The sequence below is a fragment of the Lacerta agilis genome, chromosome 6, assembly GCF_009819535.1.
Source record: "Lacerta agilis isolate rLacAgi1 chromosome 6, rLacAgi1.pri, whole genome shotgun sequence".
In the NCBI taxonomy this organism is placed as follows: Eukaryota; Metazoa; Chordata; class Lepidosauria; order Squamata; family Lacertidae; genus Lacerta; species Lacerta agilis.
The window spans coordinates 26,908,570-26,935,337 of record NC_046317.1 but is presented as its reverse complement, the minus strand read 5'-3'; the positions used below and the strand labels follow the sequence as shown (position 1 = coordinate 26,935,337).

At 40.7% G+C, this 26,768-nt stretch overlaps 1 protein-coding gene across 2 annotated transcripts; it reads left to right on the top strand.

The window, feature by feature from the left end:
* Positions 1 to 25,717, top strand: SPATA1 (spermatogenesis associated 1). 2 transcript variants are annotated; one of them, XM_033151692.1, is made up of 13 exons: positions 1 to 91; positions 2,878 to 2,984; positions 5,043 to 5,160; positions 9,113 to 9,166; positions 9,268 to 9,610; positions 10,969 to 11,184; positions 12,571 to 12,715; positions 13,219 to 13,279; positions 14,539 to 14,662; positions 20,105 to 20,230; positions 21,148 to 21,326; positions 23,756 to 23,854; positions 25,479 to 25,717. In XM_033151692.1, exons 1-13 carry the CDS (start codon positions 56 to 58, stop codon positions 25,581 to 25,583), a joined length of 1,713 nt encoding a protein of 570 aa, XP_033007583.1. In that variant the 5' UTR covers positions 1 to 55; the 3' UTR covers positions 25,584 to 25,717. The 2 variants fall into 2 exon arrangements, with proteins under 2 accessions (XP_033007583.1, XP_033007582.1); XM_033151691.1 differs by having other exon boundaries at positions 10,909 to 11,184.
* Positions 25,718 to 26,768: the final 1,051 nt, after the last annotated feature.

Sequence of the window (26,768 nt, the reverse complement as noted above, 5' to 3'; positions counted from 1 at the left end):
GATTTTTTAAAAAAAATGATCCGGAATTCGCTGTGAATGAGGGTAAACAGGAACTATGCCATCCAGCCATATCAGACCTCCCACATCAGAGGTGAGAAATAATGGATCTTAGAAAGCATGTCTGTCTGATCTTAAATGTACATAATCTTGCAACATTTTCTGCTGTAGATTGATGAGGTAAGAACAACGTATGTAAATTGCTTTTTCCTATAAACAAAGCCTTTTATTCTCTTCATTTTTTGTGCAATCAAATCTCACCATCTGTGAAAGATGTTTACAAGTAGGCTGGTTTCAAACATTACGCAAACAATGTTTTAAATTTGCTTTATGGGGATTAAATACATATAGGCATTGGATGTGATTTAGTAAAGGTTTTCCCTTGTTGCTGGTGGGAGTTCATCTCCATCAGGAACAGCGCCAGTGGTAACTGAAGTCTCCTCAGCATTCTGTTACACTTTTTATCTTCAAGCTCAGGGTCATATTACCCTACGTGGTGCTTCAGTTTTAGAAGGTTGCGACAGCTGCTAGTTACGCACATGAGTGCTCAGTGTTCATGTTCTGTGACTAATAGACCTGAAATGCTATTAGCAACAGTTGATACTTTTTTTAAAAAAAAGAAGAAGTTCAAAGCAAAGGAGTGTTAGGCTACCTTAATACAGGGAAGGGAGAACCTCCTCCCTGCTATCATGTTGCTAATAGCTTAACTGTACAGTTCTAATGGAGGGAGGAGCAGGGGTAACAAAGCCCTGTTTCGCTAATTACTCTGCTTTTGTAATTTCTAATTAAAACCCGCAAGTCCACCGAGTTGTGAAAATAAAATCTAGACTGACCAGATCGAAAGCAGGTTCTGGCCTAATCAGTTTAACCTAGAAAAGAAACGACACATTTTGAAACCATCGCATGAATGGAGATGTAAGGTTTTCGGCAACACCCGCCCCCGCATGCCATCTTTTGAGCATCTGCAAAAGCTTTTAATTTATTGTCTTTTGATATTGTCTCTGTGCCATCCTTATTCCTTTAATTACTTGATTACATCTTTTTATTTGCATCACAACTTCTAAAACTGTTATAAACAATAAAGGTGACAGTGGGCAGCCTTGTCTGGTTCCTTTAGTTATTTTACAATTCTCAGTCAATATTTACTTTCAATTTTGCCGATTGATCAATATATATTGCCTTAACTCATTTTATAAAAGTGTCTCCGCAACCCATATATTCCAAAATGCTCAAAGAGTATTTTAAACCGGTAATGTAATTATCCCATGGCACTTTTAAACTATATCAGGCACAGCTCTCCATTCAGCTTCCATAAATTTAAATGGCTGTGTTGCCATTTTTACCCAATGATTGGCCACAGCTCTTTTATGTTCCGAGCAGTGTTAGAAACTGAGATATGAAAGCTAGGAGCTAAACGGCACCTTAAACCTAGGTTATGGGTGCAAAAACTGAATGTCTAGGCACACTTTTTTATAACAAGAATACAAAGCTGAAAATAAATGAACTGTGGCTAAAATATTATGTTCATTTTTCACATGGTCTAGTCCTTCCCCCGCTCACCCCCCTAATATTCTTAAGAGGGTCTCTTCTCCAGTCTTTGAAGAGTAGCTGGAAGTGGGGAGGCAGAAAAAGGTCCTCCTTGCACTCTGTCGTTTTAATCTGAAATCTTAGGCTGCGCCCAGAGCTCAGAAACTGCTTATGCTAATGAAATTCCCTGTCGCAAAATGCACCTAGAACAACAGGAGTTTCCAACACTGGTTCCGAGGTGACATTACTTTTCTTTTTCGAGTGCTGTTACTTAGTAGTCAGTCAAACATGTATAACAGTGCTAGATATTGGGGAAGGGGAAGCTCTTGTCTCAGTTCAAGAGCAAAACTAGCACAGCTTCCTCCTACCTGAAGCCACTTTTGATCACCACAACATGTTAGGCTTGCCCCAATTCCCTGAGCAGTGTGGAAGCGTACAGCATACATGTGGAAGCATGCAGCTTAAACATTCCAACAGCACATCCCAGGGCCTCAACAACCTTAGATTAGCATTAAGTGCCAAGCAGGCCAGTTGCAGAAATCTGATAGCCAAACCTTCAGAGGTGTAGGAAGGTCAGGTGGTACCCAGTGCAGAAATTTTCTTGTCAACCCCCCTCCCTATTGATTCCCCCCTGCAAAAATGGTGTTACGTTATTTCATATTTTCTTACAAAGGAATAATAACAAGTAATTATAATAAAAAACTTTTATTTATATCCCGCCCTCCCCGGCCGAAGTCGGGCTCAGGGTGGCTAACATCAGATACATAACTTTGGTATAAAATCAAACAATTAAATTACCTCCTAAAAACATCTCAAAATCAAATTAAAGTCTAATTAGATGGCTTTCCAAAGGGTTAGGGTTGGGAACAGTAAGTGCTCCACTTGGAGCAGGCATTTAAAAAAAAAAAAAAGTTTTTTTATGAACCGCCCTAGTAGGGCAGTAATTGTTCCTTGATAATTTGTCACCCCCTCCATTATGGAACATGGTGCGGACCACCCCCTGCGCCCCCTTGCTACGCCCCTGCAAACCTTTAACAGTAGTATTCAGTTTCATTGTGTCTTGTTTCCATGTCAGAGTTGCTATCATCCCAGCAGACATAGTGTTTGACCAAAAGCACACACACACACACACACACACACACACACACACACACCATTAATATTTCCTACTCCTTGGGGGTATAAGAAATCAAAGATATCTCATTTGGGGTCAGTCCAAACCTCCACCCCATCTAAAGCCCCTCCAGAGTGGTGGATTGGGGGTTTGGGTTGGCCGTTTGCATATTTAGTTTGTCCATACTAATTGCCTATAAGATTTTTTTTTATTTTTTAAATTTATTGTATGGCATTTAGCTTTTAGAGCTTCACGTTTTTTATGTTCCGGAAGACGTGTGGAATTTCAAGTTGAATACCGTTCCTGTAGATGCTGCCAGCAAATTCTTTTCGGTGGGATTTATAAGGTGAGTTGAAATAATAAATGCCGGGTCTGCCTTTGAGTGTAGCAGTTCTAGTAACAATTTATCCATTATATAAGCTGTATAGTTTTCTAAAAGCCAGTTGTCATATGTTGGAAGCTTCCATGATTCTTCCATCAATACAGCCAAATTACTCAAGGGGAGGGAGGGGTTTTTCAATCATTTGTCCTCTCATAACCACCCTCAAGCTGCTTTTCTTCCTGAGGGGAAAAGATTTGGGTTTCTTGTATCTTATCTCTCATTAATGAGAAATGAGCTTCTGGGAAGACGGGGTTTTGACTGGACAAGTAACAGGAAGGGACAGAGTCTAGGGGCTCCTCTTCAGCCCGGTCCTTTGCCCTGTAGGAGATTACGATAAAATGTGTGTTATATTCCTTGTATTGGAAAGTATTATCCTTAAGGTTTTAGAAACTAGAGTTCAGGTTCAAACAAGAGGAGCAACTTGCCCCAACCATTTAAGTCGGACAGTATTTTAAAATAAATGCACTTGTTTATAGCACACTTATGTCAATTTATATCATGTTAACTCTTGGGCTCCTGCCACCAATAATCCTGAGAATTTCAGTTTATGAGGTTCTGCTTATTTTCTGTTAGTGATTGCTACTCTCCCTCTTCTCAGCAACCTACAATCAGGGATGCAAAGTTCTCAGTTTTGGTTCTCTCGGTTTCTCATTTTCCCAGTCTGAAATTCATTTCTCCACATTTTTCAGCAATTCATTATTTATATGATTTTTCAAAGTCCTCATGAAAATTCACCAGCATTTTGGTCAGAATTTCTCCTAATACAGTGGTACCTCTGGTTAATTACTTAATTCGTTCTGGAGGTCCTTTCTTAACCTGAAACTGTTCTTAACCTGAAGTACCACTTTAGCTAATGGGACCTCCCACTGCCGCTGCGCCGCCAGAGCACGATTTCTGTTCTTATCCTGAAGCAAAGTTATTAACCTGAAGCGTTATTTCTGGGTTAGCAGAGTTCTTAACCTGAAGCGTATGTAACCAGAAGCGTATGTAACCCGAGGTACCACTGTAAACACCTTTTTACATGACGTTTATACACATTTTTGCAAGTATTCCCCCAAATATAATGCATTTCTGAATGCTATTTTCACTAATTACATTTTTATGCACACTTGCTCCCCCCCACCACATATTTTTGTAAACACTGATTGAAGAACTGGATTGCAATATTCAGATAAGTATGAATTTTGAAGGAGAGGTGTTTTGGTTTGCATTGTTTCAGAAAGAGCCAATTTGATAGATTTGGCTTTAAATGAGTACTGAGATTTCTCTTCCATCCCTGACTACAATTCCTAGATTTTGCTGGAAATAAGTAATGGTTGTTCAGGTCTATTGTGTAGAAGAGTTTAGTGTTCTTCTGTATAGAGTGCACTCCTTCAATACCAGACATATTGGTGGGAAAGGATGTTGGCAATCACTGTAGAAAATGTCGACAACTTTAAATTAGGCAAGAGTCTTATTATCTTCAGGTTAATTGCCTTACTAAGTTCAGAAACTTGTACCCACCTAGTTAAATTTCCAAGATCATAGGGAATTTTAATAGTTACTTATCTATAGATCACAGAAACTATTAATGTCCTATTAGTGTTATTCATTCCTAGCATTATGAATTATAATACAATGCTATCTTATAATGAAGAAAATCCCTGCCTTAATTATCTGAGAAACTGCTTAGAACATCGGTCTTGCTAACTAAGATCTTACGCATGAAATTAGAAGTTTCGGCTACAGTGTTAACAGAGCCTGACATGGATGAATCATGTGAATAAAGAGATTTCTGGCACCTTGGAGATTCTATTTGTTATCACAAAATAAATGTTTCATTGTTTGTGCACAAGAAAACCCACCATGATACCAGAGGGCTCTAAAAGTTAATGTTCAAGGATTAAGCCATCAGTGTGAGCTTTCGGAGGTAAAATTAGATCTTTGTGGCATGTAATTAATGTGCATTTCCTTTATACATCCACTTCCAAAACAAATATATCAATCACCATGTCTCTGCAGTAATGTAATCTGGTATTCTAGGGTGCCACCTTATATGACATTGAGAACATTAAGAGAGCAGCTCGGAGACTACCTGAGTGAAGATGCAGTTGTGGATAAGTATATCTTCCTAAAATGTATAGGGAAGAAACTTGCAGTGGTAAGTTTCTTCTGTGTTTCTGCGAGTGGGTTATCAAGAAGAACTGTATGCTTATTTTCAAATGTTCCCATTTAACATTTCATGTTCATGTAGTGGCAGTCAGGAAAAAAAATGTGTTCTTTTTTTCTCCTGGCAGCTACCATTTCAAAATAAAGAGTTATAAAACCAAGCAGGTGGAGATTTTTTTTAAAAAAATTATGCATTTTTTGGTTACAGTCCAGTAGGCTTCTTTGCTCATGCGCTGTAGATGCCAAAAAGAGTTTCGGCTTCATCTTCCTGCATGACTATACACCACAAGTTTAATTTGAAGTCGTGAGAAGGTGAATATTTGGGGAAATCCACATTATGTGGGTCTCTCCTGTCACGTGCAGTTATGATCATAGCTTACATGTCTAAAATTCTGTAACTGTCATAACTGCCACTCACGAGCAGGGAGCTTGTAAGAATATGAACCATAGAGTTGGATGGGACCATGAGGAACATCTAGTCCAGGGGTCGGCAACCTAAGGCCCATGGGCCTGTAGTGGTCCACGAGGCTTGTCTAACCGGCCCATGGCGACCCCATGGTGTGGGGACTGACTTCTGGGTTGATGGCGCCTGTGCGCATGGGCGCTCCTCCAACCTGGATGTGTGCCGGAAATAGCATGTGCGCATCGTGTGGGACAGAGAAGTGCCCATGCACATGCGCACACACTATTTCCGGCACACTTTGGCTCGGAGGAGCACCGGAAATAGTGTGTGTGCATGCGCACGGGCGCTCCTCTGACGGACAGAGCATTGACCGGCCCACCCTCAGATAAGGTTGCCAACCTCTGATCTAGTCCAACCAATGCAGAAATCTTTTGCTGAACATGGGGCTTGAACCCACAACCCTGAGGGTTGAGTATAACAATAGTGGGGTAGGAGAGCTTTAAAAAAATAACATTTGGCAACCAATGCGTCCCTTTGGTTTCAGTTAGTACATGGGTAGATGAATCCAAAAAGCCTGGGACACAAATTTTCACGACCTTCTAGCAGCAATGGTGGATCATTTACCAGAAGTACGTAATTTATTTAGCGTTAACCCTGGAAGTGTGTACTCGATTCTGACCAAACTAAGCCCCCTAGACATCAGGTTGTGCAGTTAGAGCCAATTTGGAGCTCTTGCAAAGCAAACCTGCTTTCCCAAAACATTGTTTCTTTTTGTGATAAGGAAATGATAGGAAAATGCACTGGAAAATGTGAGATAATGCTTGGTTGATGCAACACCTGCGTAATCTCCCCAAGAGCAAATCAGGATGAACACTCATAAAGTAACTGGCGACATCTGCAATCAAATCCAAATGACTGCTCATTAAATAGGTTGTATTGCAGCACCCTGAGTGTAACTTAGTTGGGTGCAACCTTACGGGTGTTAGGTTCTGCTGTGAGAGTCCTGCTGTTAACTAGCCTGCAAAGCAAACTTTAAACCTACATTGTCCACCCTATGTGTTCTCTGCAGAAATGCCTCTCGCTTTCACTTTCATTTCCCCTTTAACAACGTAAATTCCCACGAATGCAACGAGATAGACCTCCCATGTAAAAACGCTCGGCATTTTAAAAGCACTCTGAATGTTTTGATCTCAATAGCTGACATAGTGGAGAGTAGTAATTCCGAGGAAAATTAATGGTCTAATTGCAAGTTTTAATCATTTATTTCCCTTTGAGCTGCTGGAAGCCTTTCTGACAAAGCGGTTTGGAATTTGTTTTGCTTTTGCTTTTTTTTAACTCCCCCAATTCTTTTCCTAGCCAAGACCAATAAAAGACGCAACCATGAAGAAAATGAGATGGTTCTTTCAAGTGCACGATCTGCCTGTGTGCAGAGTGCGTAGCTTGGAAAGCTTACTCTAGATGGTTGACACAGACGCCCCAGGAAGAGCCAACAAGCTCTTCTCTTATCCAAACATATTTCTGCTTACTGCAAATCTCTCAGTTGTATTTACTGAATCAAATCAAGTTTTAACTGCTCTGCTAAGGACAAAGAAAAGTTTAGTGTCATAATATTTAAATAGCTACAGAAGTTACCCACACAGTAATTGGTATTCCCAACAAACGTGATAAAGGCACTGGGTTTTATCAAGAGAAAGCGATTCATACTTTGTCCCAGTGAAATAGCTGGAATATAAGCTAGTCATGACCTACTTGTCCCATTGATTTCCGTAAGAAATGTGACCCATTTTCTTTGGATACGAGTCACTGTTTTCCTGCAAACTATGGTTTGCTGACTGGGAGCCAGCCTCAGGAACTTGTACTTCCTTCCCTTCCTTCTGGCCCCTTCAGTGCAAGTTCTCCTTCGCTTGCCGGCCATCTTTTCATATTATAGTGTTACATCTGCTGTGATGTTAACCAAGGCTAACACTAATCTGGTTCCATCTTAACCAAGGTTCCAAAACCTGCTTCAACTCTGAGTTTCAAATCCAGATCAATATTGGAATTGGTTAGTGTCACTGCAGACATTATAATCAAACCATGATTAAGACCAACAAGATCATGCAATGGGGGATTCTAGCAAGGTGTGGGGAGGAATAAGGGAGCAGGGAGTGGATATTCTCAAGCCCTGTTCCCAATTTACAAACTATAGTTTGTAAGGAGCCCATGCTATATCTTTAGCAAGTCACTATGTATATTGTTTTGGTCTCTTTCCCCTGTTTTCATATGTTTCAAAAAGCCCTTGTACAAATGGTATAAAACACCCTTTTGATTTACTTGATAGGAAAGGTTGAAGTTGTTTTATAATATTTGAGCGGTCAGAGCAATTATATGTAATTATATGCATGTGAACAAACATTTGCTGAATTTCCCAGTTCTACCGTTGCCCAACAGCGCCTTAATCTCTTCCCAGAGATACTTCTTTCTAATAAGAGAAGAGATACTTGAACTCTGTAAAGACATGTTGCTTTTATTTTAGGGGAATCAGCAGTCTTATTTTTTTGTAGCCATTAAAGTAAGTGACATTCAAATTAAGCAACATGCTTGCTTTTCTTTTAATGAACCGCAACCCTTCATGGTAAAAATCTGTTGTGTTTTTAAACATGTGTCTTCTTATATTGTTATGTACTTCCAGCTCCCCTGTGAGAAGTCCAGAGGTAGCACAAGAATAAGAGAGATTTTATAACAGTTCATCATTTATAAGACAGACTTCTAAAGCAAAACCAATTCCCTATTAGCTCTCAAAAGAAAAATTGCACCCCAAATATACTTCTGTTTTAGTCAGCTTATCTATAAACTCCAAGTGCTCTTGGCGCTCTTTCCCTTTTTCTATCCAGATTCAAAACTGCCAAAACTTGCTTCTAAAACTCTTTTTGTGCCTCCCCCTTAACGCTGATGAGTGTGACTTTCTGAAGACTGGAACCATTATGGACCATTTAGTACTTTTGATAAACCTCTGATCATATAAATTCAGAATAAAAATAAGGGCAGCAAAATTTATAGCAGCATTTTCTATGTTACTTCTATAGCGTTCACATGACTGAAGAAACTTTAAGTGATTAATGAGATTTAATTAATTGATTTATCGGTTGATTAATGGAGCAATCCTAAGGGAGCAGTGATCTAAGATGGTCCACACTTCTGCTGAATTGCATTCTCTGCCATAAATGGAATGAGCTGTTTGCAGAAGGGCATCTCTGAATCTAACACTTATAAAAAAATAATTAGAAATTAGCTAAAAACAGACAGATGCAATAAAACAATACAAATAAAACTGCTGAAGTGAAAATGAATTTATAAGCCTTTGTAAATTAAATATGGCATAACTATCTAGCAGAATTCCCAAGATATATATTCTGTGTTTTCCATTATTCACAAAAGTTTGAGTAGAGGATTAAAAAAAAAATGTTATATTCTGGCTTTCGGGAATATAAGATGCTATACAAATTGAATGGTATGGCACTATCCTGTTTTGATAACGTTGTTTCTTTTGTGACTTTCCAAGGTGAAAGCAAAGCAAGAAACAGAACTGAAGCTCAAATCGTTTGCTCCTCCCTATGTACGTATATTGTTACATCAGTTTTAGTGTAAAAGCAAAGCTATGTTATTTTTTTTAAAAAAAATATTATTTATTTCAGATTAATTTTCTGTATATTTCAGGCATTTCATCCAGAACTTTATTTGTTACCTGGAGTAGAAAGTATTTATTCATCTTCATCGTCAACTCCAGAAAGACAGCATAGTAATGCAGGCTATATACATGCATATACATCTTATCATAGACCACCTGACGTTTCAGCTCCGGATCGTGAAGCTGGTCAGAGCCCCAGCATTTTGGAGAGTTCCTTGAAACACCATCTCAGCCCAACTCAGGATAAAAATAATTTAATAGGATGGGACGAAACTGAAAAAGGAGGTGCTCAAGATCTCCCTGCAACACAGATCTCTAAGCAAGAACAGAACGAAAGGATTAAAGAGAAATATAATTCACAAAGAAGGGAAGGTGAGATATGTCAAGGCTGCTTAATTGCTATAACAACCAAGTTCAGGTCAAATCACAAGGACAGCACAAATATTTCTTTTCCTCTGTGTTTTTTTTTTTTTTAAAAAAATAGTTTTGAATTATTTCTCTTCCAGCAAGAGCTGCGCTTCATATTAAGATCAGACAAGTTATACCTTGTTTGAAACCATGAGGAGTTTTCAACATGAGGAGGAAAGCATAGTTTTAATTTCTTTCTCCACAATCGAGGCTTGGAACCTGTTGCGTCAGGAGAGGGAAAATGATCTCTCCCCCTGCCCCACCATACTTTACTTGAGAGGGAGATTAAGCATCTTTAACCTGGCCATTATTTCATTGTCTGTATTGATGGTGCTAGCAGTAGGATTCCCATCTACTAATCTGGTTTTGTGCCTTTTGGTGTTAACAGTTTTGCTAGAGTTTGGGTCCCGTTCAGGTTTTTCTTCCCTGAAACTTCATTTGTCACACTGCCATTCCCTTGTTCAGTTAATCATATGTCCGGACTGGTTTCATTCAAAATTAAGGTTTCAGGGAGGAAATCAAATCAGAAAGACTTGTTTGCAATATGAGTTCCTGATCTTTTAATTGTATTTTGGTCCTACCTAGACTGTGGCATAGGGACGCGGGTGGCTCTGTGGTCTAAACCACAGAGCCTAGGGCTTGCTGATCAGAAGGTTGGCGGTTCGAATCCCCACAATGGGGTGAGCTCTGTCCCTGCTCCTGCCAACCTAGCAGTTTGAAAGCATGTCAAAGTGCAAATAGATAAATAGGTACCGCTCCAGTGGGAAGGTAAACGGCGTTTCTGTGTGCTGCTCTGGTTTGCCAGAAGCAGCTTAGTCATGCTGGCCACATGACCCGGAAGCTGTACGCCAGCTGCCTCAGCCAGTAAAGCAAGATGAGCGCCGCAACCCCAGAGTAGTCCACAACTGGACCTAACGGTCAGGGGTCCCTTTACCTTTAGACTGTGGCATATGTAACATTTGCTTTTTTAATTTAACAAAGGTTCCAACAATATCACTTGTTACCAAAAAAAACCCTTAACTTTTATTTACTTGGGTATATATTTATTTAAAAATTTATACCCAGCCTTCTTAGAAATAAAATAAACTTAAAGTGGCTTACAAAAAAAAGTTCAAAATGTGCATAAGCAGTTCACGTTATTTACGTTAACATGACTATTATAGTTAAATATGATTATTTATAATAATATATGATAAATCTATAACTTAACACAACTCTCATAAGTATATATAGTCTAATATATAATTATGTGCTGCCTCCAGGAGAAATTAGTTGTAACAGAGACCTAAAGGAATCCATTAAATCTCCCTATACATTCCAAGATAAAATTTCTGCAAGACAAAACTCTGTAAGAAAATCCACATCAGTGAAAATTCTTCAGCGAAAGTCTTCCAGCCAAGCTCAAGAACGGCAGCAAAATACTCCTAGAAAGGTCAAGAAATACAAAGATTTTGTTGCACCTTTGCGTATGAATCAGCACCGAGAGCAAGAGGGAAACAACCAGATTCAAGTCAATCACATCACACAGAAGATAAAAGGTATACATTGCTGCACTAAGCACTCCATTTAAAGTTTATTTGTATTTTGCACTAGCATTGTAAATAAATAAATCTGAAAAAGCTGCCCTGGAGATTCAGGGAGCCACCTGGAACAGCATGAGAGGCACCATGCAGGATTCCAAGGGGCAGAGGAATAAGCAAAGATTGCCTCCCACCTTCCTCTACTCCACAGAATCTGAGAGCTTTCCATCAACAGAAGGAGGCCTTCCCTTTACGGAATAGCCAATCTGAATCCCAACCCTTTGATTTGCATGAAAGCATTTAATAAATAATGCACTTAACCATATTTTTCCATGTATAAAACGAGGTTTTTATATTAGGAAATAGTGTTAAACATTTGGGGTCATCTTATAAACAGATAGTGCGGGGGGGGGCGGGCAATTGGTAGCAGCCACGACCAGAGATTGTCAGAGGCGATTGGGCATGTGATTGGTGGCTGCGGCAAGGGCTGTTACTGGTTGGCTGCTGCTATGGCAATTGGGCAGGTGATTGGCGGCTGCTGGCGGCAAGTGGGCAGACGATTGGTGGCTCCAGCGACATGTGGGATTGGCAACGTCGGTCAGGCAGATGAGCGATATTTGGCACCCCCCCAAAAAAAAGACCTTCACAACTCTTGGCAATCTCCCCCCAATTTCTGAATTTGGAGTCCCAAAAACAGGGGCGTCTTATACACAGAAAAATACAGTATTTTGCATTAAACTATTTAATAAAGCTCAGTGATCTGCGGAACTGGTCCAGAAGCCACATGAGGACAGCTTTTCGGTAGTAAACATTGGTGGTTCTTTAGGTGATAAGATCCGCTTGCTTGCATCAGGCCTAATTAGAAGCCAGGAGTGACACCAATCCTAACCTAGATGGAAAAAAAAATAGAAACTTGAAATGGTTGGACACTGCAAACTACAGCAGTTTAAGAAAGGGGAAATGTATTGTGCCCATCGGCTGATACGCACTTTTGTCCAGATTGCCTCCCATTTTCTACATTTTACAATTTTCTGTGTGATAGGGCTGGACACGTTTTTATTAAAACCCACTGGCAGTTGCCTTTAAAGTTTTCTTTCATCTCAGGGTCTTCCTTCTATATCCTGTCTGTGAGCCAGCTGGCATTCTTGACTTTGCGTTGATAATTTCCATTTTTGCTTCAGGCGGATATGCCCAGAATCTGTACACACTCATTTTTTCGCCAAGCCATTGCTTCTGGCGGTGGATGGCAGAAGTAAAAACATGTATATAGAAACAGAAATATTATTTAAGATTAGGTATTATTTATTACCCGCCCTACACCCTAATGTCCCAGGGCAGGTTACAACATTAAAACACACCATTAAAAACAGCTAAACAATTCCCCCCCCCCAACCTCTGATGTAGAAGAAGCTCCTATCGCACTGGATGCAAGTACAGAAAATGAAGACAACCTGACAGGTATTGGAATGGGAAGACACACCACAGGGGATTCTGGAATCCCAGAATCTTTGGAGGAGAGAGACATGGACTATTCGCATAGAATGAGGAGGTAACAAAATGGAGAAATTTCTTTATATATTTTTGTGGTAAAGGCTAAAACACTTGAAATAAACAAGCTGTCATGCTGACAGTATTAGCTGCCCTTCATTAAAGTTGCATTAAGGGCTCCCAACATATTGGATAATGGGGTGGGGGGAAGCAAACACTTTAATTAGTTTCCAGACAAATATAATTAAACCTGTGAACCTGTTCTCTCCACCTCATTTCCTGTGTGTGAGGTTAGCGCTTCCATGGAATGTTTGCTACCGGTCCAGTTGGCTACCAGCAAGCTGCCGCACCCTAATTTCAGCACCCCGTTTTCAGATTGGTAATCTGCCACCCCAGCACTCTATATTTGCTGGATCCCACCAGTCTTTTAAACAAATTTAATTAAGGTGGTTTGTTTCTAATGTAATTACTACACTGCACTTGGATTTCATCTTTAGCCAACAGCACCCTGGAATTATTTATTGTTTCTAATGTAATTGCACTGTGCTTTAATTTCATCTTTAGCCAGCAGCATCCTGGAATTGCCAAGTCTATTGCTGACACTGGTAGCGTGCCAGATAGCCAGGTATGTTTCCAAACGTCTAGCAAAATAAATAAATAAATAAGGTAGTTGAAACTGGTTGCAATCGTTTCAGTAACTTGAGCTCATTTTTCTTTTTTTTTGGACTGTTGATTACAATAAGATTTCGTTGTTGAAGCAGCATAACTTTTACCCAGTCTTGGACAAATGCTCATGAAACAAGCGCATTTGCCATACATTTGAAGTACGGTAGCACATATGCTATAAGCAATTGGAGATGCATGTGGGTATATGATGTTTGCATATGTATGTATATGTACACATACACAGAGATATATTCAGTACCAAAGTACCAAGGAGTAGACTAAGTCTATGCATATTTAGTTGGAAATGGGAACGGAAGGCTATGTAAATTTTGGTTCTCTCGGTTTTTCATTTTTTAAATCTTAAATTCAGTTCTCCACGTTTCTGCAGCAATTTGCATTTTTCGGGACATAAATTCTCATGAAAATCCTTAAACATTTTAGGGTGAAATATCCTGTTTTGGCTAATGTACATATTTTTTGCAAATAATCTACCCCAATATAATGCATTTTTGTGTTGTATTTAAAAAAATAATCCTAGGAAGTTTAGTTTGGTTAGCATACACTTCCAGAGTTAACACTAAAAACATTACTCCTGGTAACCGAGCCACCATAGCTGCTAGAGGGCCATGAAAATTTGTGGCCCTGGCTTTTTAGACTTGTGTACGCAAATCAAATCAAAATTTATTTCGGTCAACGACCAGCACACATATTAAAACATAGAATCGATCAGAAATACAATCTAAAATATATTCTAAATATTTAGTCTGACAAGATTTAGCATCATTAATTCATTATGTAAAATGTAATTGGATAATAATTACACTACATCAAATAAATGAACTACAGTTGTGTACGCATGTACTATCTAAAACCAAAGCAGCTCATGGATTGGCAGATGTGAAATATATTGGCCTTATTTTCAGCTCTCCTATCCCACTATCTGGGGCAATGCTGAAGTTCAGCTTGCTTGTCCATCAGAACACATGGGCCAGATGTGTCCCATGAAATATGCCCTCGATACTCTGCAATGTTCAGAGGTCAGTAGCAGAGGCATATAGATTCCTAGACAGACAGGTTGCGGACAGGGTTCCCTGAAGGTAACTATTGTTTTCCATTAAAAGGGCACTTGAGTTAGTCTTCCTTTTAAATAGAATCTCCTGTTTCATGTACTGTAGGGAAAGCAGCAAACGCTGACATGCTTTTTCATTTGGTCCCTAGACTGATGAAAATAACCTAAATGACTTTGCACATCTGAGCCAGTATCTTTCACCTCCTACTCCACCTCTTCTGGCTCTGTCTGTAAACAAAGCTGAAGTTCCCAGCGGAATCTTTCCAACAGAGGGTGAGTAAATCCTTCTAGAAGATCTTATGGGGTTAAAGTCTTCCCCTGCAACCCAGCGACATCATGCCTGATTGTGAAAGAGAACAAAGATTGACAGCCTTGAAATTGCATCTGCAAGAGACCCCACACATCCGCACCATACATTGAAAGCACACCTTCCCCCGAAGATTCTTGGGCACCATAGTTAATGGTAGGGATGTCAAAGAATTCTGCTGGAAATGGAAACAACAGCAGAAGTCACTCTTAATTCACAGGTTCATCTGAGATCAGGCACAGAAATCTGACAAGCAAATGTGAGCAGTTTTTGCTGCTGCTTGTATATAAATAATTACACTATTTTCTGCAATGTTTTTGCTGTTTCTCTTGCACTGAAATGTACTGGAATTAATCATGTAATTAGTTTCAGTCATAGTGGATAGTGAGACGAACAAATTTCGGTTTTAGCAGAAGCCAAAGTGCAGCAGAATGGAAACGGATTGCGACAAAGCTAGGTCAAAACTGAAATCACTGTCATATTCATAGTTAAGAGTGCTGGGAACTGAAGCTCTGGGGGGGGGTAAACTATGTTTCCCAGCATTCTTTGGGGAGAAGCCATGTTCTTTAAATGTATGATATGAATATGACTTGACAGAAATCAAAGCCTCTGGAAACCTAATGGGAAAAGCAGGAAAAGCCCTGCATCTCATGCTCTGCTTGTATGTGTGTGTAAATAAACCTTATAACACACACACACACAAAAACAACAATTCTCTAGGGACCTTCATTCCAAGGAAACCAAGTACAAAATATGTGCTAGGACTCCTCTCACCACTCTCATTTTTGAGGGTGTGCAACAACTCAGTAGTTATAAATGGTTATAAATGGTATAAGTTAACGGCAGCAGGCTTTTCCCGGCTCTCTCACAAAGTAGGAGGCAGAGTTTGCTTAAACGTAAGCAACCCCAGTGCATGCATTGTCTAAGCAAACACCATTGTCGGGGAGCCTAAGGAGTCACTTGTCATTTCCAGCATGTTCCAAAGACACTAATCCCAACCCTGGTGCTTGCCTTTCCTTTGACCAAGTGCCCCCGAGGGAGGATAATTTGGCTTAATTCAGTTTTTACATCATTAAAATTAATCCAGCCGCCTGTGTCACATCACAGACTAAGTGTTTCGTTATACAATTAGCACAATCCCCATAGAACTTATATTTGTTATTGCACATGCACTGTATATATACCGTACTTTTCCAGGTATAAGACTAGGGTTTTTTATTTTAAAAAATTTGTTCAAAATTGTGGGTCTTATACACAGATACAATCTCCCCCCCCATTTTCTCAGGTTGGAGTCCCCCAAAACAGGGGGCATGTTATACATGGGGGCATGTTATACACGGAAAAATATGGTATATAGAGCACTATTTGTCCAAGGAGCTCAACCATGTCAATACATGGTTCTCCCCTTCCTCATTTCAACCTCACAACAATCCTCTGAGGGAGGGAGGTTACCTTGAGAGATCATGATTGGCCTAAGGCCACCCAGCAAACTTCATGGCTGAGTGGTGATTTGAACCCGGGTCTCCCTGGTCCTAGTCCAACTCTAGCCACAACACCTCTCTGGAGTAGTGCAGACTTTCTGTAATCACACATATGTTGCATGGTTTCTACTTTTGATAGGAGCTATGCATGGATCACTGCCTTGTCGTGGCGAAGGGGCTTGAATTACTCAGGCAAGCTATGGACAGGTCAAGATGGACAGGTCATAGCGGAGAGTTTGGACCAAACGTGATCCACCTGGAGAAGGAACTGGCAAGCCGCTCCAGTATCCCTGCCAAGAAAACTCCATGGACAAAGACAACAGGCATATAAAAGATATGACGCTGGAAGATGAGCCCCCCAGGTCGGAAGGCGTCCAACTTGCTACTGGGGAAGAGCGGAGGACAAGTACAAGTAGATCCAGAGCTGATGAAGCGGCTGGGCCAAAGCCGAAAGGACGCTCAGTTGCGGATATGCCTGGAAGCGAAAGGAAAGTCCAATGCTGTAAAGAAAAGTATTGCATAGGAACCTGGAATGTAAGAACCATGAACCTTGATAAGCTGGATGTGGTAAAAAATGAGATGGCAAGAATAAACATTGACATCCTAGGCATCAGTGAACTAAAATGGACAGGAATGGGCGAATTCAGTTCGGATGACTATCATATCTACTACTGTGGGCAGGAATCCCGTAAAAGAAATGGAGTGGCCCTCATAGTCAACAAAAGAGTGGCAAAAGCTGTACTGGGATGCAACTTCAAAAATGATAGAATGATCTCGATACGAATCCAAGGCAGTCCTTTTAACATCACAGTAATCCAAGTTTATGCACCAACTACCAGTGCTGAAGAAACCGAAATTGATCAATTCTATGAAGACTTACAACACCTTATAGAAATGACACCAAAGAAGGATGTTCTTCTCATTATAGGGGATTGGAATGCTAAAGTAGGGAGTCAAGAGATAAAAGGAACAACTGGCAAGTTTGGTCTTGGAGATCAAAATGAAGCAGGGCAAAGGCTAATAGAGTTCTGTCAAGAGAACAAGCTGGTCATCACAAACACTCTTTTCCAACAACACAAGAGACGACTCTACACATGGACATCACCAGATGGGCAACATCGAAATCAGATTGATTATATTCTCTGCAGCCAAAGATGGAGAAGCTCTATACACTCAGCAAAAACAAGACCTGGAGCTGACTGTGGCTCAGATCATCAGCTTCTTATAGCAAAATTCCAGCTTAAACTGAAGAAAATAGGAAAAACCACTGGGCCAGTAAGATTCAATCTAAATCAAATTCCTTATGAATACACAGTTGAAGTGAAGAACAGGTTCAAGGATTTAGATTTGGTGGATAGAGTACCTGAAGAACTGTGGGTGGAGGCTCGTAACATTATACAGGAGACAGCAACGAAAACCATCCCAATGAAAAAGAAATGCAAGAAAGCAAAGTGGCTTTCCCATGAGGCCTTACAAATAGCGGGGGAGAGAAGACAAGCAAAATGCGAAGGAGATCGTGAAAGATACAGGAAATTGAATGCAGATTTCCAAAGAATAGCAAGGAGAGACAAGAGGGCCTTTCTAAACGAGCAATGCAAAGAAATAGAGGAAAATAACAGAATGGGAAAAACCAGAGATTTATTCAAGAAAATTGGAGATATGAAAGGAACATTTCGTACAAAGATTACCACAATTAAGGACAAAAGGGGAAAGGACCTAACAGAAGCAGAAGACATCAAGAAGAGGTGGCAAGAATACACAGAGGAATTATACCAGAAAGATATGGAGGTCTCATACCCCCCAGGCAATGTGGTTGCTGACCTTGAGCCAGACATCCTGGAGAGTGAAGTCAAATGGGCCTTAGAAAGCCTTGCTAACAACAAGGCCAGTGGAAGTGATGATATTCCAGCTGAACTATTTAAAATTTTAAAAGAGGATGCTGTTAAGGTGCTGCACTCAATATGCCAGCAAGTTTGGAAAACTCAGCAGTGGCCAGAGGATTGGAGAAGATCAGTCTACATCCCAATCCCAAAGAAGGGCAGTGTCAAAGAATGCTCCAACTACCGCACAATTGCACTCATTTCACACGCTAGCAAGGTTATGCTTAAAATTCTACAAGGCAGGCTTAAGCAGTATGTGGACCAAGAACTCCCAGAAGTGCAAGCTGGATTTCGAAGGGGCAGAGGAACCAGAGACCAAATTGCAAACATGCGCTGGATTATGGAGAAAGCCAGAGAGTTCCAGAAAAACATCTACTTCTGCTTCATTGATTATGCAAAAGCATTTGACTGTGTCGACCACAGCAAACTATGGCAAGTTCTTAAAGAAATGGGAGTGCCGGATCACCTCATTTGCCTCCTGAGAAATCTGTATGTGGGACAAGAAGCTACAGTTAGAACTGGATATGGAACAACTGATTGGTTCAAAATTGGGAAAGGAGTACGACAAGGCTGTATATTGTCTCCCTGCTTATTTAACTTATATGCAGAATACATCATGCGAAAGGCTGGACTGGATGAATCCCCAACCGGAATTAAGATTGCCGGAAAAAATATCAACAACCTCAGATATGCTGATGATACTACCTTGATGGCAGAAAGTGAGGAAGAATTGAAAAACCTTTTAATGAGGGTGAAAGAAGAGAGCGCAAAATATGGTCTGAAGCTCAACATCAAAAAAACTAAGATCATGGCCACTGGTCCCATCACCTCCTGGCAAATAGAAGGGGAAGAAATGGAGGCAGTGAGAGATTTCACTTTCTTGGGTTCCATGATCACTGCAGATGGTGACAGCAGTCACGAAATTAGAAGACGCCTGCTTCTTGGGAGAAAAGCAATGACAAACCTAGACAGCATCTTAAAAAGCAAAGACATCACCTTGCCGACAAAGGTCCGTATAGTTAAAGCTATGGTTTTCCCAGTAGTAATGTACGGAAGTGAGAGCTGGACCATAAAGAAGGCTGATCGCCGTAGAATTGATGCTTTTGAATTATGGTGCTGGAGGAGACTCTTGAGAGTCCCATGGACTGCAAGAAGATCAAACCTATCCATTCTCAAAGAAATCAGCCCTGAGTACTCACTAGAAGGACAGATCCTGAAGTTGAGGCTCCAGTACTTTGGCCACCTCATGAGAAGAGAAGAATCCCTAGAAAAGACCCTGATGTTGGGAAAGATGGAGGGCACAAGGAGAAGGGGACGACAGAGGATGAGATGGTTGGACAGTGTTCTTGAAGCTACTAACATGAGTTTGGCCAAACTGCGAGAGGCAGTGAAGGATAGGCGTGCCTGGCGTGCTCTGGTCCATGGGGTCACGAAGAGTCGGACACGACTGAATGACTGAACAACAACAACAAATGCAGTGGCAGGTTCCCAGTAGACATGCCTGGTCTCATTAATCTCTAGGCATTTAGGCATCGTTTTATTTTAAAGCATTTCTAAAATGCTGAATATTCAAAATCTCTATGCAAAAATACAAGCATTAAAACATTACCATCCTGGCAGAAATGTATTCATCGGGGAAAGCCTGGGCAACACAATATGTGTTTGCAAGTTTTAAAATTCCCTTCCCACCCCTCAAGAGGAATTGCTGCAGTGACACCTTAAGATGGTATGCCTGAGGCATGTGAAGGGAAAAGTCATAGAGAAAGATTTGTTTCATGCGGTGTGGAGTTTTGTGCAGTAGCATCTCGTACAGGACAGAAGCAGGCAGAATGTTAGTGTGGGCTGTGTGCATGGATCTTGGGAGGCAGGTGGGGATCTGATGCTCCAAATTGCCACACCCAAGACCCCTAAAATACTGCAGATATTTCTGTAGACCTGGGCTTCTTTTCTTCTCGGAAGGCACTTCTGCCTCAGATTTATTTATCCTGGGCTTTCCGCATTTTTTAACCAGCACACGTATACTAATCTTGAGGTTTCTTTTCCTCAGGTAGTGAGTTGATCAGACAGCTGCAACACATCAGGGCAGAAAGAAAGCACCTGGAGAGGGCTAGAGAAGAACTGGTTAAAAAGGTGAAGGGCTTACTGGAACAGAACAAACTCAGGAGATGCCAGGGTATGTGTTATTAGGCTGAGATATCTGGTGAGGTTGTTATACACACACACACACACACACACACACACACCCCTCCTTAGTTTTGTTTTGTTTTGTTTTGTTTTAGGCCAGTTGCCAGAAAAAAATGAACGGCAAAGTCTCCCCCCTCCACCCCACCTTCTGCTTTTTTACAAGTTGTACTTAGGTGAACAGGCAGCTCCTGCACTGGCCTCCATTGTCTCGGGAGTCACCAAAGTAGTATCTTGGAAAAAGGAAAGCCCAGGAGATACATTGACAAAGCGTAGCTGCTTTATCTGTATAAAAACCAAGGTAGCTTTTGGCTGCTCGCGGGTGTGGATTAGTGAATTTAGACAGGTCAAGGGACAGAGCCCAGGGAATAAAGAAGGTGAAGCAAGAATAACTTTGTTTCTGCTTGAGTGGAGGCGGTGGACAACTGATGAGCTAGAAAATCTAGAAGATAGCATCATTGTTGGAGGTGGGTTTGCTTTTGCTTCCCCCTCCATGGCAGTGTGTCATCTAGCATCCTGGTTTCCATCAGAATTAGACCATTTCTTAGATGTCTCTCAGTTTATACCCCTTCTTTATCTTTGTTAAAGTGAAGCATCATACCTGCCTGCAAACCACACATTCGAGAGTTTGGGTTTCCACATACTAGAGTCCAGCTATTCTTTTTTAAGTACTGTATGAAAGCCATGGGACTTGACCTATCATGTTAAGATTTATACAATGTTTTCAACTCTTAATATTTTTGGTTTATGTTTGAACAGAGCAATATTTCTTACTATTCTGATTCTTAAGTTACAATCCTGTATTTTTCTAAGACTAAGCCTCACTGAACTGAACACGGTCTGAAAACCTGAATAGAATTACACCATTGAGAATATAATTTTGATCTGTGCTCTGGTTTTCCCATACAGCTCGTGATTCCTGGAAAAAGAAATATTTTGAAGCTAAAAAAGTCACAGCTTCCTTGGAGGAAATTTCAAATAAACTGCGGGAAGATTTAGAACTTCACTACCAGAAATTGTTGATGCAGCTAGAAGCTAGGGATATAAGGAAAAAACGAAATAATTCAACACAAGTTGCTAATTCAAAGGTAATGCTGTTTGTTCAGTCTTTAGCTCCCCTTTCCATAAAATCTAAGCTCCTTCATACCATTTAGACAGATAAGTATTCTTTAGATTTTATAATAACCCTAGAAGAGAGTTTAATAATTTCCTTCACTAATCTGACATAATCCCTGCCTGTCTAATTTAAATTGAGCTACGTTTTATATCTCAAAGGCTCAATTCCGTAACTGAACATGCTCATCAGGAATATTTGTACCAGACTGTTTTTCTTTTGCACAGGAAAATGGTATCCATGCAGATTAACTTTCAAGCCATGATCCCAAACATACACTTACCTGGGTAGTCAGTTCCATTACTAAGGGATGGGCAAGCTGTGGATTTTCAGATGTTAACATACTACAGCTCCCTGCCTTCATCCTTGACCATTGACCATGCCAACTGGGGTTGATGGAAGTCCAACAACTTCAGAAGGACCACAGGTTGCCCATGCAATCTTTTCTGTATCAAGGCATTGTGTTTAGAATGTGAAAATAATGAAAATTGATAGTGACCTGCACTAGAAGACAAAAATGGCAAGAGTGAGGGGGGGAGGGAGAAGTCCCCCAAACTAGATGAAATGTAAATTAATACATAGCATTGTAACAACATGGCCTTGCCAAAAAGCATAGCTATATAAACAGGAAAGATGGAAATTTCTCTGCAGGCTCTTCCCCCCTCAATTTGAATTGGCATAACACACTGCTTGCCTGATTCAACTCTGATATGTAATTAAATTATTTTGTGTGTGTAAAATAGCTTCCTCGCTGGCTCGACAATGAAACTCGTGAGAATACAGTTTTAAGTTAATTAAATCCTTCCCATATGAATCATGCCCTTGAGATATCGGCACAGTTCTGCTAATTACTCTGAGAACCAAAGGATTTGCTTGTATCTCAGCCTTTTCTCATGTAACAAACTTCCTCTTGTTTGCATCTTTAAACTTATCTTTCTGTTAAGCCAAGATATGATATATCCCAGTTATAAGGCATGAATGATTCCCCCCCCTTCAGATAACCTTCTGTTTACAGCAGTGATGGGGTGCTTGTGGTCTGCCAGATGTTGTTGGACTTCTACCAGCCTCGGCCATCGTTGCCAGTGGTCAGGGATGATGGGAGTCGGAATGCAACATCTGGAATGCCACAGGTTCTCTATTCCTGGTTTAGATCATGCACTAAGACAACTTATTTGTCAGCTCTATTCATTCCCACAACTGAGTTCTGGATTTGCACAGAGCAACTCTGGAACTTTCTAGAACATTCGTTGAGGAGCTGGTGTTCTTTCCTACTCATCCTGGTAGAGAAAGATGAGATTATCTGAAAACATTCCGAGGGGTAAAGGAAACACATTTTTGACCATTTTTGCTACTGCTCAAACGGTAGCACCAGGAACTTCCTCATTTAGTTTCTCACAGCTTCCTATCTTCATTTTCAACCATTTCAGCCACCACTTGTTGTGTTAGTATTCCTTTGTGGCTATGGTGCAGCCATTTTCCTTTACAAAGTGCAGTAGCTGTGAAGGAAAGCCATCTGATAGATCAGACATGGGCAAACTTGGCCCTCCAGCTGTTTTGGGACTACAATTCCCATCATCCCTGACCACTGGTCCTACTAGCTCGGGATGGTGGGAGTTGTAGTCCTAAAACAACTGGAGGGCCAAGTTTGGCCATGCCTGTAATAGATGCAATCATTGCCTGAAATAATAGCTATAAGGAGAAATTAATACTCAATTTTATTATATAGTCACACATTCAAATTCAAAACTATGTAATATCAAAAGGGGAGATGGGAGAGTCTAAAACTGGCAGTACAATCAAAAAACAAACCACAAGATTCCTTGCCTATTTTCCTTCATTTGCCAGAGAAATATTAGATAAAACTGGATCCCTTGATTCCAGAAAATAGTCTCTTGTCTACCCCAGTCCCCAAAATGGAGTCCAGCACATGCCCTCTCACAACAAAGAGGTGTGGAGAGACAGGAAGATAACTTGTGTTGGAAGCACACATATCTACACATGAGCTCTCTCTCTCTTTGAAATTCACCTATGCCTTTTAATAGATAGAAGTATCATGGGGAGAAGGGAAGGACAAGTTTATTTTGGGTTTGGGTCAATCCAGGGCAGCTATAGCAAGGTCTACCAGGTGTGTACCAACTAAGCATGGCAGTAAATTCACATGCAGAATTGCATTATTTTATGTTAATACAGTGAGGCCATGGCCTCACCTGCAATGTGACCAATCAGTCCACCATTTGAGTAACTGTATATGAGACATAGCCCTGATGTTCTGCACTATGTGAGTAAATCATATAATTTTAAGGAGAGATGCAGATGTGGACAATTTGCACAGACAGTGATATTAATAAATGCAAGATATATGTTAACTCTTATCTGTATGAAACCTTTCTTTGTTTCTTCTAGAATAATACAATAATCCAGATCACCACTCTGCAGCATGAAATTGAACAACTAAGGAGAAAGGTTGATAATGCAAAAATGAAGCTGGTCATAGAAATTAAGGTATTACAACACTAATGTGCCTAGTTCATTTTATATCCAAGTGAAGAATGTAAAAATGCATACATAGGTTTTTATCTCAAGCATAACCTTTAGTGTTCTTCTTTAAAAACAAAAAACATTTAAGTCACACTTTTGCTTTCAGGAGTTTAAAGTGGCATACATCCCAATCCCCCATTTTATCCTCAGAATAACTCTTACAAAGCTTAGGCTGAGAAAAAGTAACCATGGGATAGCTTCATAGATTCTTGAGAGCTTCATAGCTAAGTGAGGATTCAAACCTGGACCTCCCCATTCATAGTCAAATACATCACCCACTACACCACACTTGGCTCTTCAGAAGCTTAAGTCTGGAGAGCTGGAGGTCAAGGGAAATAACTTCTCTTGCTTTTCAATTGCGTTTGTTCCGTAGGCGTATTCTGAGTTCATTGCACTATGGAGCTGAGGACTGAAGAGTGTTCACCCTGGAGTTAAGCACATGGTCATATTTGAGACCTGGTTCACCAAAACATTGAACTTTAAGTTTGCTTCCATAGCAGCGGTGTTTCTGTAAGCAGCCACTACTCCACTAAGGAGGAGAGAGAGGCTATTTTTCAAAAAGCAAATATGCAACCCTTGTTCTTTGAATAGGGACCTGAAAGTTTGTGATGCTGCACTAGGGAATGTCCTACACCTCATAGAAAAGCAATATAGCTTTTTACTTGTTCGTCCCATGTCTGGAACCAGCAAAACAACCGGTCTGCACTGTGGTGGTGGTTGTTTTCAGTTGGCAAGATAATGTAACTGATGAAAAAACCACTCGCCTTGCCTTTCATTTGCACTGAAATGATGGGTGGAATAGCATACAGGCAGTATAATTGCACAGGATACACAAATAGTTTTGCCGCAGCGGACAGCGAGACGAATAGTGCAGATTTCGGCACAAGATGAATTGCAGTGGAACAGAAAACAGTGCTGCATGCAACTGACACAGGATGGGACAGAACATGATGTTTTCTCACATCTGCTGTGCCTGTACCACTTTTTCAAAATTCCAAATGTGCCTGGGATCCAAACAGGTTTAGCATCTCTGCTTTAAACATTGTACCTGCCAACATGCAGTACCAAGATGGCATGTGCTTTTCTTTAGTCTAAATGTAGCTCAGGGACCTTTTTTGCTTATGCTACCCTCTAAAATGTGTTGTGCATTTATGGTATTGTACTAATAATGCAACAACAACAACAACAACAACAACAACAACAACAACAACAACAACAACAGGCAATTTGTGGTCAGAAAAATCACAAGAACAGAAACACACCACTTTGAGATCTGCAGTACAATCTGTGGTATTTCTTCACCTCATTTCCCACTCTCATTAATGGAAATATGATGTAATTTGTACACTAGGGTTTGCCATTACTAGTGACCTTAATATGCCAGAAACAAATCAAAATGGTTCATCCTTTAACTCGTTGGACTTGAAAGATGAAAGAACAAGGAAATGGTTACCAACACGGCTACCTACCTGTAACTGGAACAAGGAAATGGTTACCAATCCACATAAAGGTTGAACTGTATCTATAAAATAATATGAAGGTTCTAATTTCATTCTTTCTTTTGCAATCTCTGAATCTTTTTTTCTAGATGAGAAAACAGGCAGCTTCTGATTTGCGAGCACTGAAGGCAGAACTGGCCCACAAGAAAGTTCAGTCTTCTTTAAAACTCCACTCTGAAGCACAAGTATATTAGCTGGCGCTCATTTGTGAGATTCTTCTCTGCATGTTTGTATAGCTACTCCCAGAACCTATTTCTTCCAGCTTTAAATTTGTTCAGCTATAGGAGAGATGTTGTATGTGTTGAAAATGAATGTTGAACAACAGTAATTCATCGTGACACCGATCTGTAATAATTCTACTGCTGTCGTTAAATGGCATTATCACCTCATTCTAGTAATGGATATCCATGTGCAGGGACAAAATGTCAATTGGAAGGGTGAACACAGGAAGAGCCCACTGGATCAGGGCTATGACCCATCTAACACCTTGTCTTCACAGCAGAAAGACCACACACCTGTTTTCCAGGTGGCGGTAGCAATAGCAGCCTGGTCGCTAGATAGCTGGGGTAGGTGGGTGAGGGGGACCTGCCCTCACAACCAGCTGATGTCACAGTCGGCCTCAGCCAGCTGCAGGAGCGAGTGAGATTGCCTGCCGAAAATGAAAATTTAAAACAGGTCAATCATGGCTCTAGTTGGCCGGGACCTGACAGAGCGACGGACCTGACAGAGCCAGTGTTCAGTTGGATGAACCGCCGGGGCATAAAAGCTGACTGCATCACAAACAGTCTGTTCAGTTAGGAATTGGCCCATAGCCATCATGGCTAGTAGAAGAGTTTGGATTTGATATCCCGCTTTTCAACACCTGAAGGAGTCTCAAAGCGGCTAACATTCTCCTTTCCCTTCATCCCCCACAACAAATACTCTGTGAGGTGAGTGGGGCTGAGAGACTTCAGAGAAGTGTGACTAGCCCAAGGTCAACCAGCAGCTGCATGTGGAGGAGTGGAGACACGAACCTGGTTCCCCAGATTACGAATCTACCACTCTTAACCACTACACCACACTGGCTCCACACTAGTAGCTGTTGATTTGTTGAACCATGAATTTATCTTGTCCTCTTTTGAAGCCACCTGAGTAGGTGGCCACCACTGTCTTCTGTGGGAGCAAGCTCCATAGTTCAAACATGCAGTTGCTTGAAGAAGTATCTCCATATCACCTGAATCTTCCCACATCCAGCTTCATTGGATGTCCATGAATTCTTGTGTTATGAGAAAGTGCGGGGAAGCTTTCCTCTATCCATTTTCTACATTCCATGCATGATTTTATAAATGTCTGTCATTTCACCTCTTCCTTGTTTTTACTCTAAACTGAAAAGTCCCCAA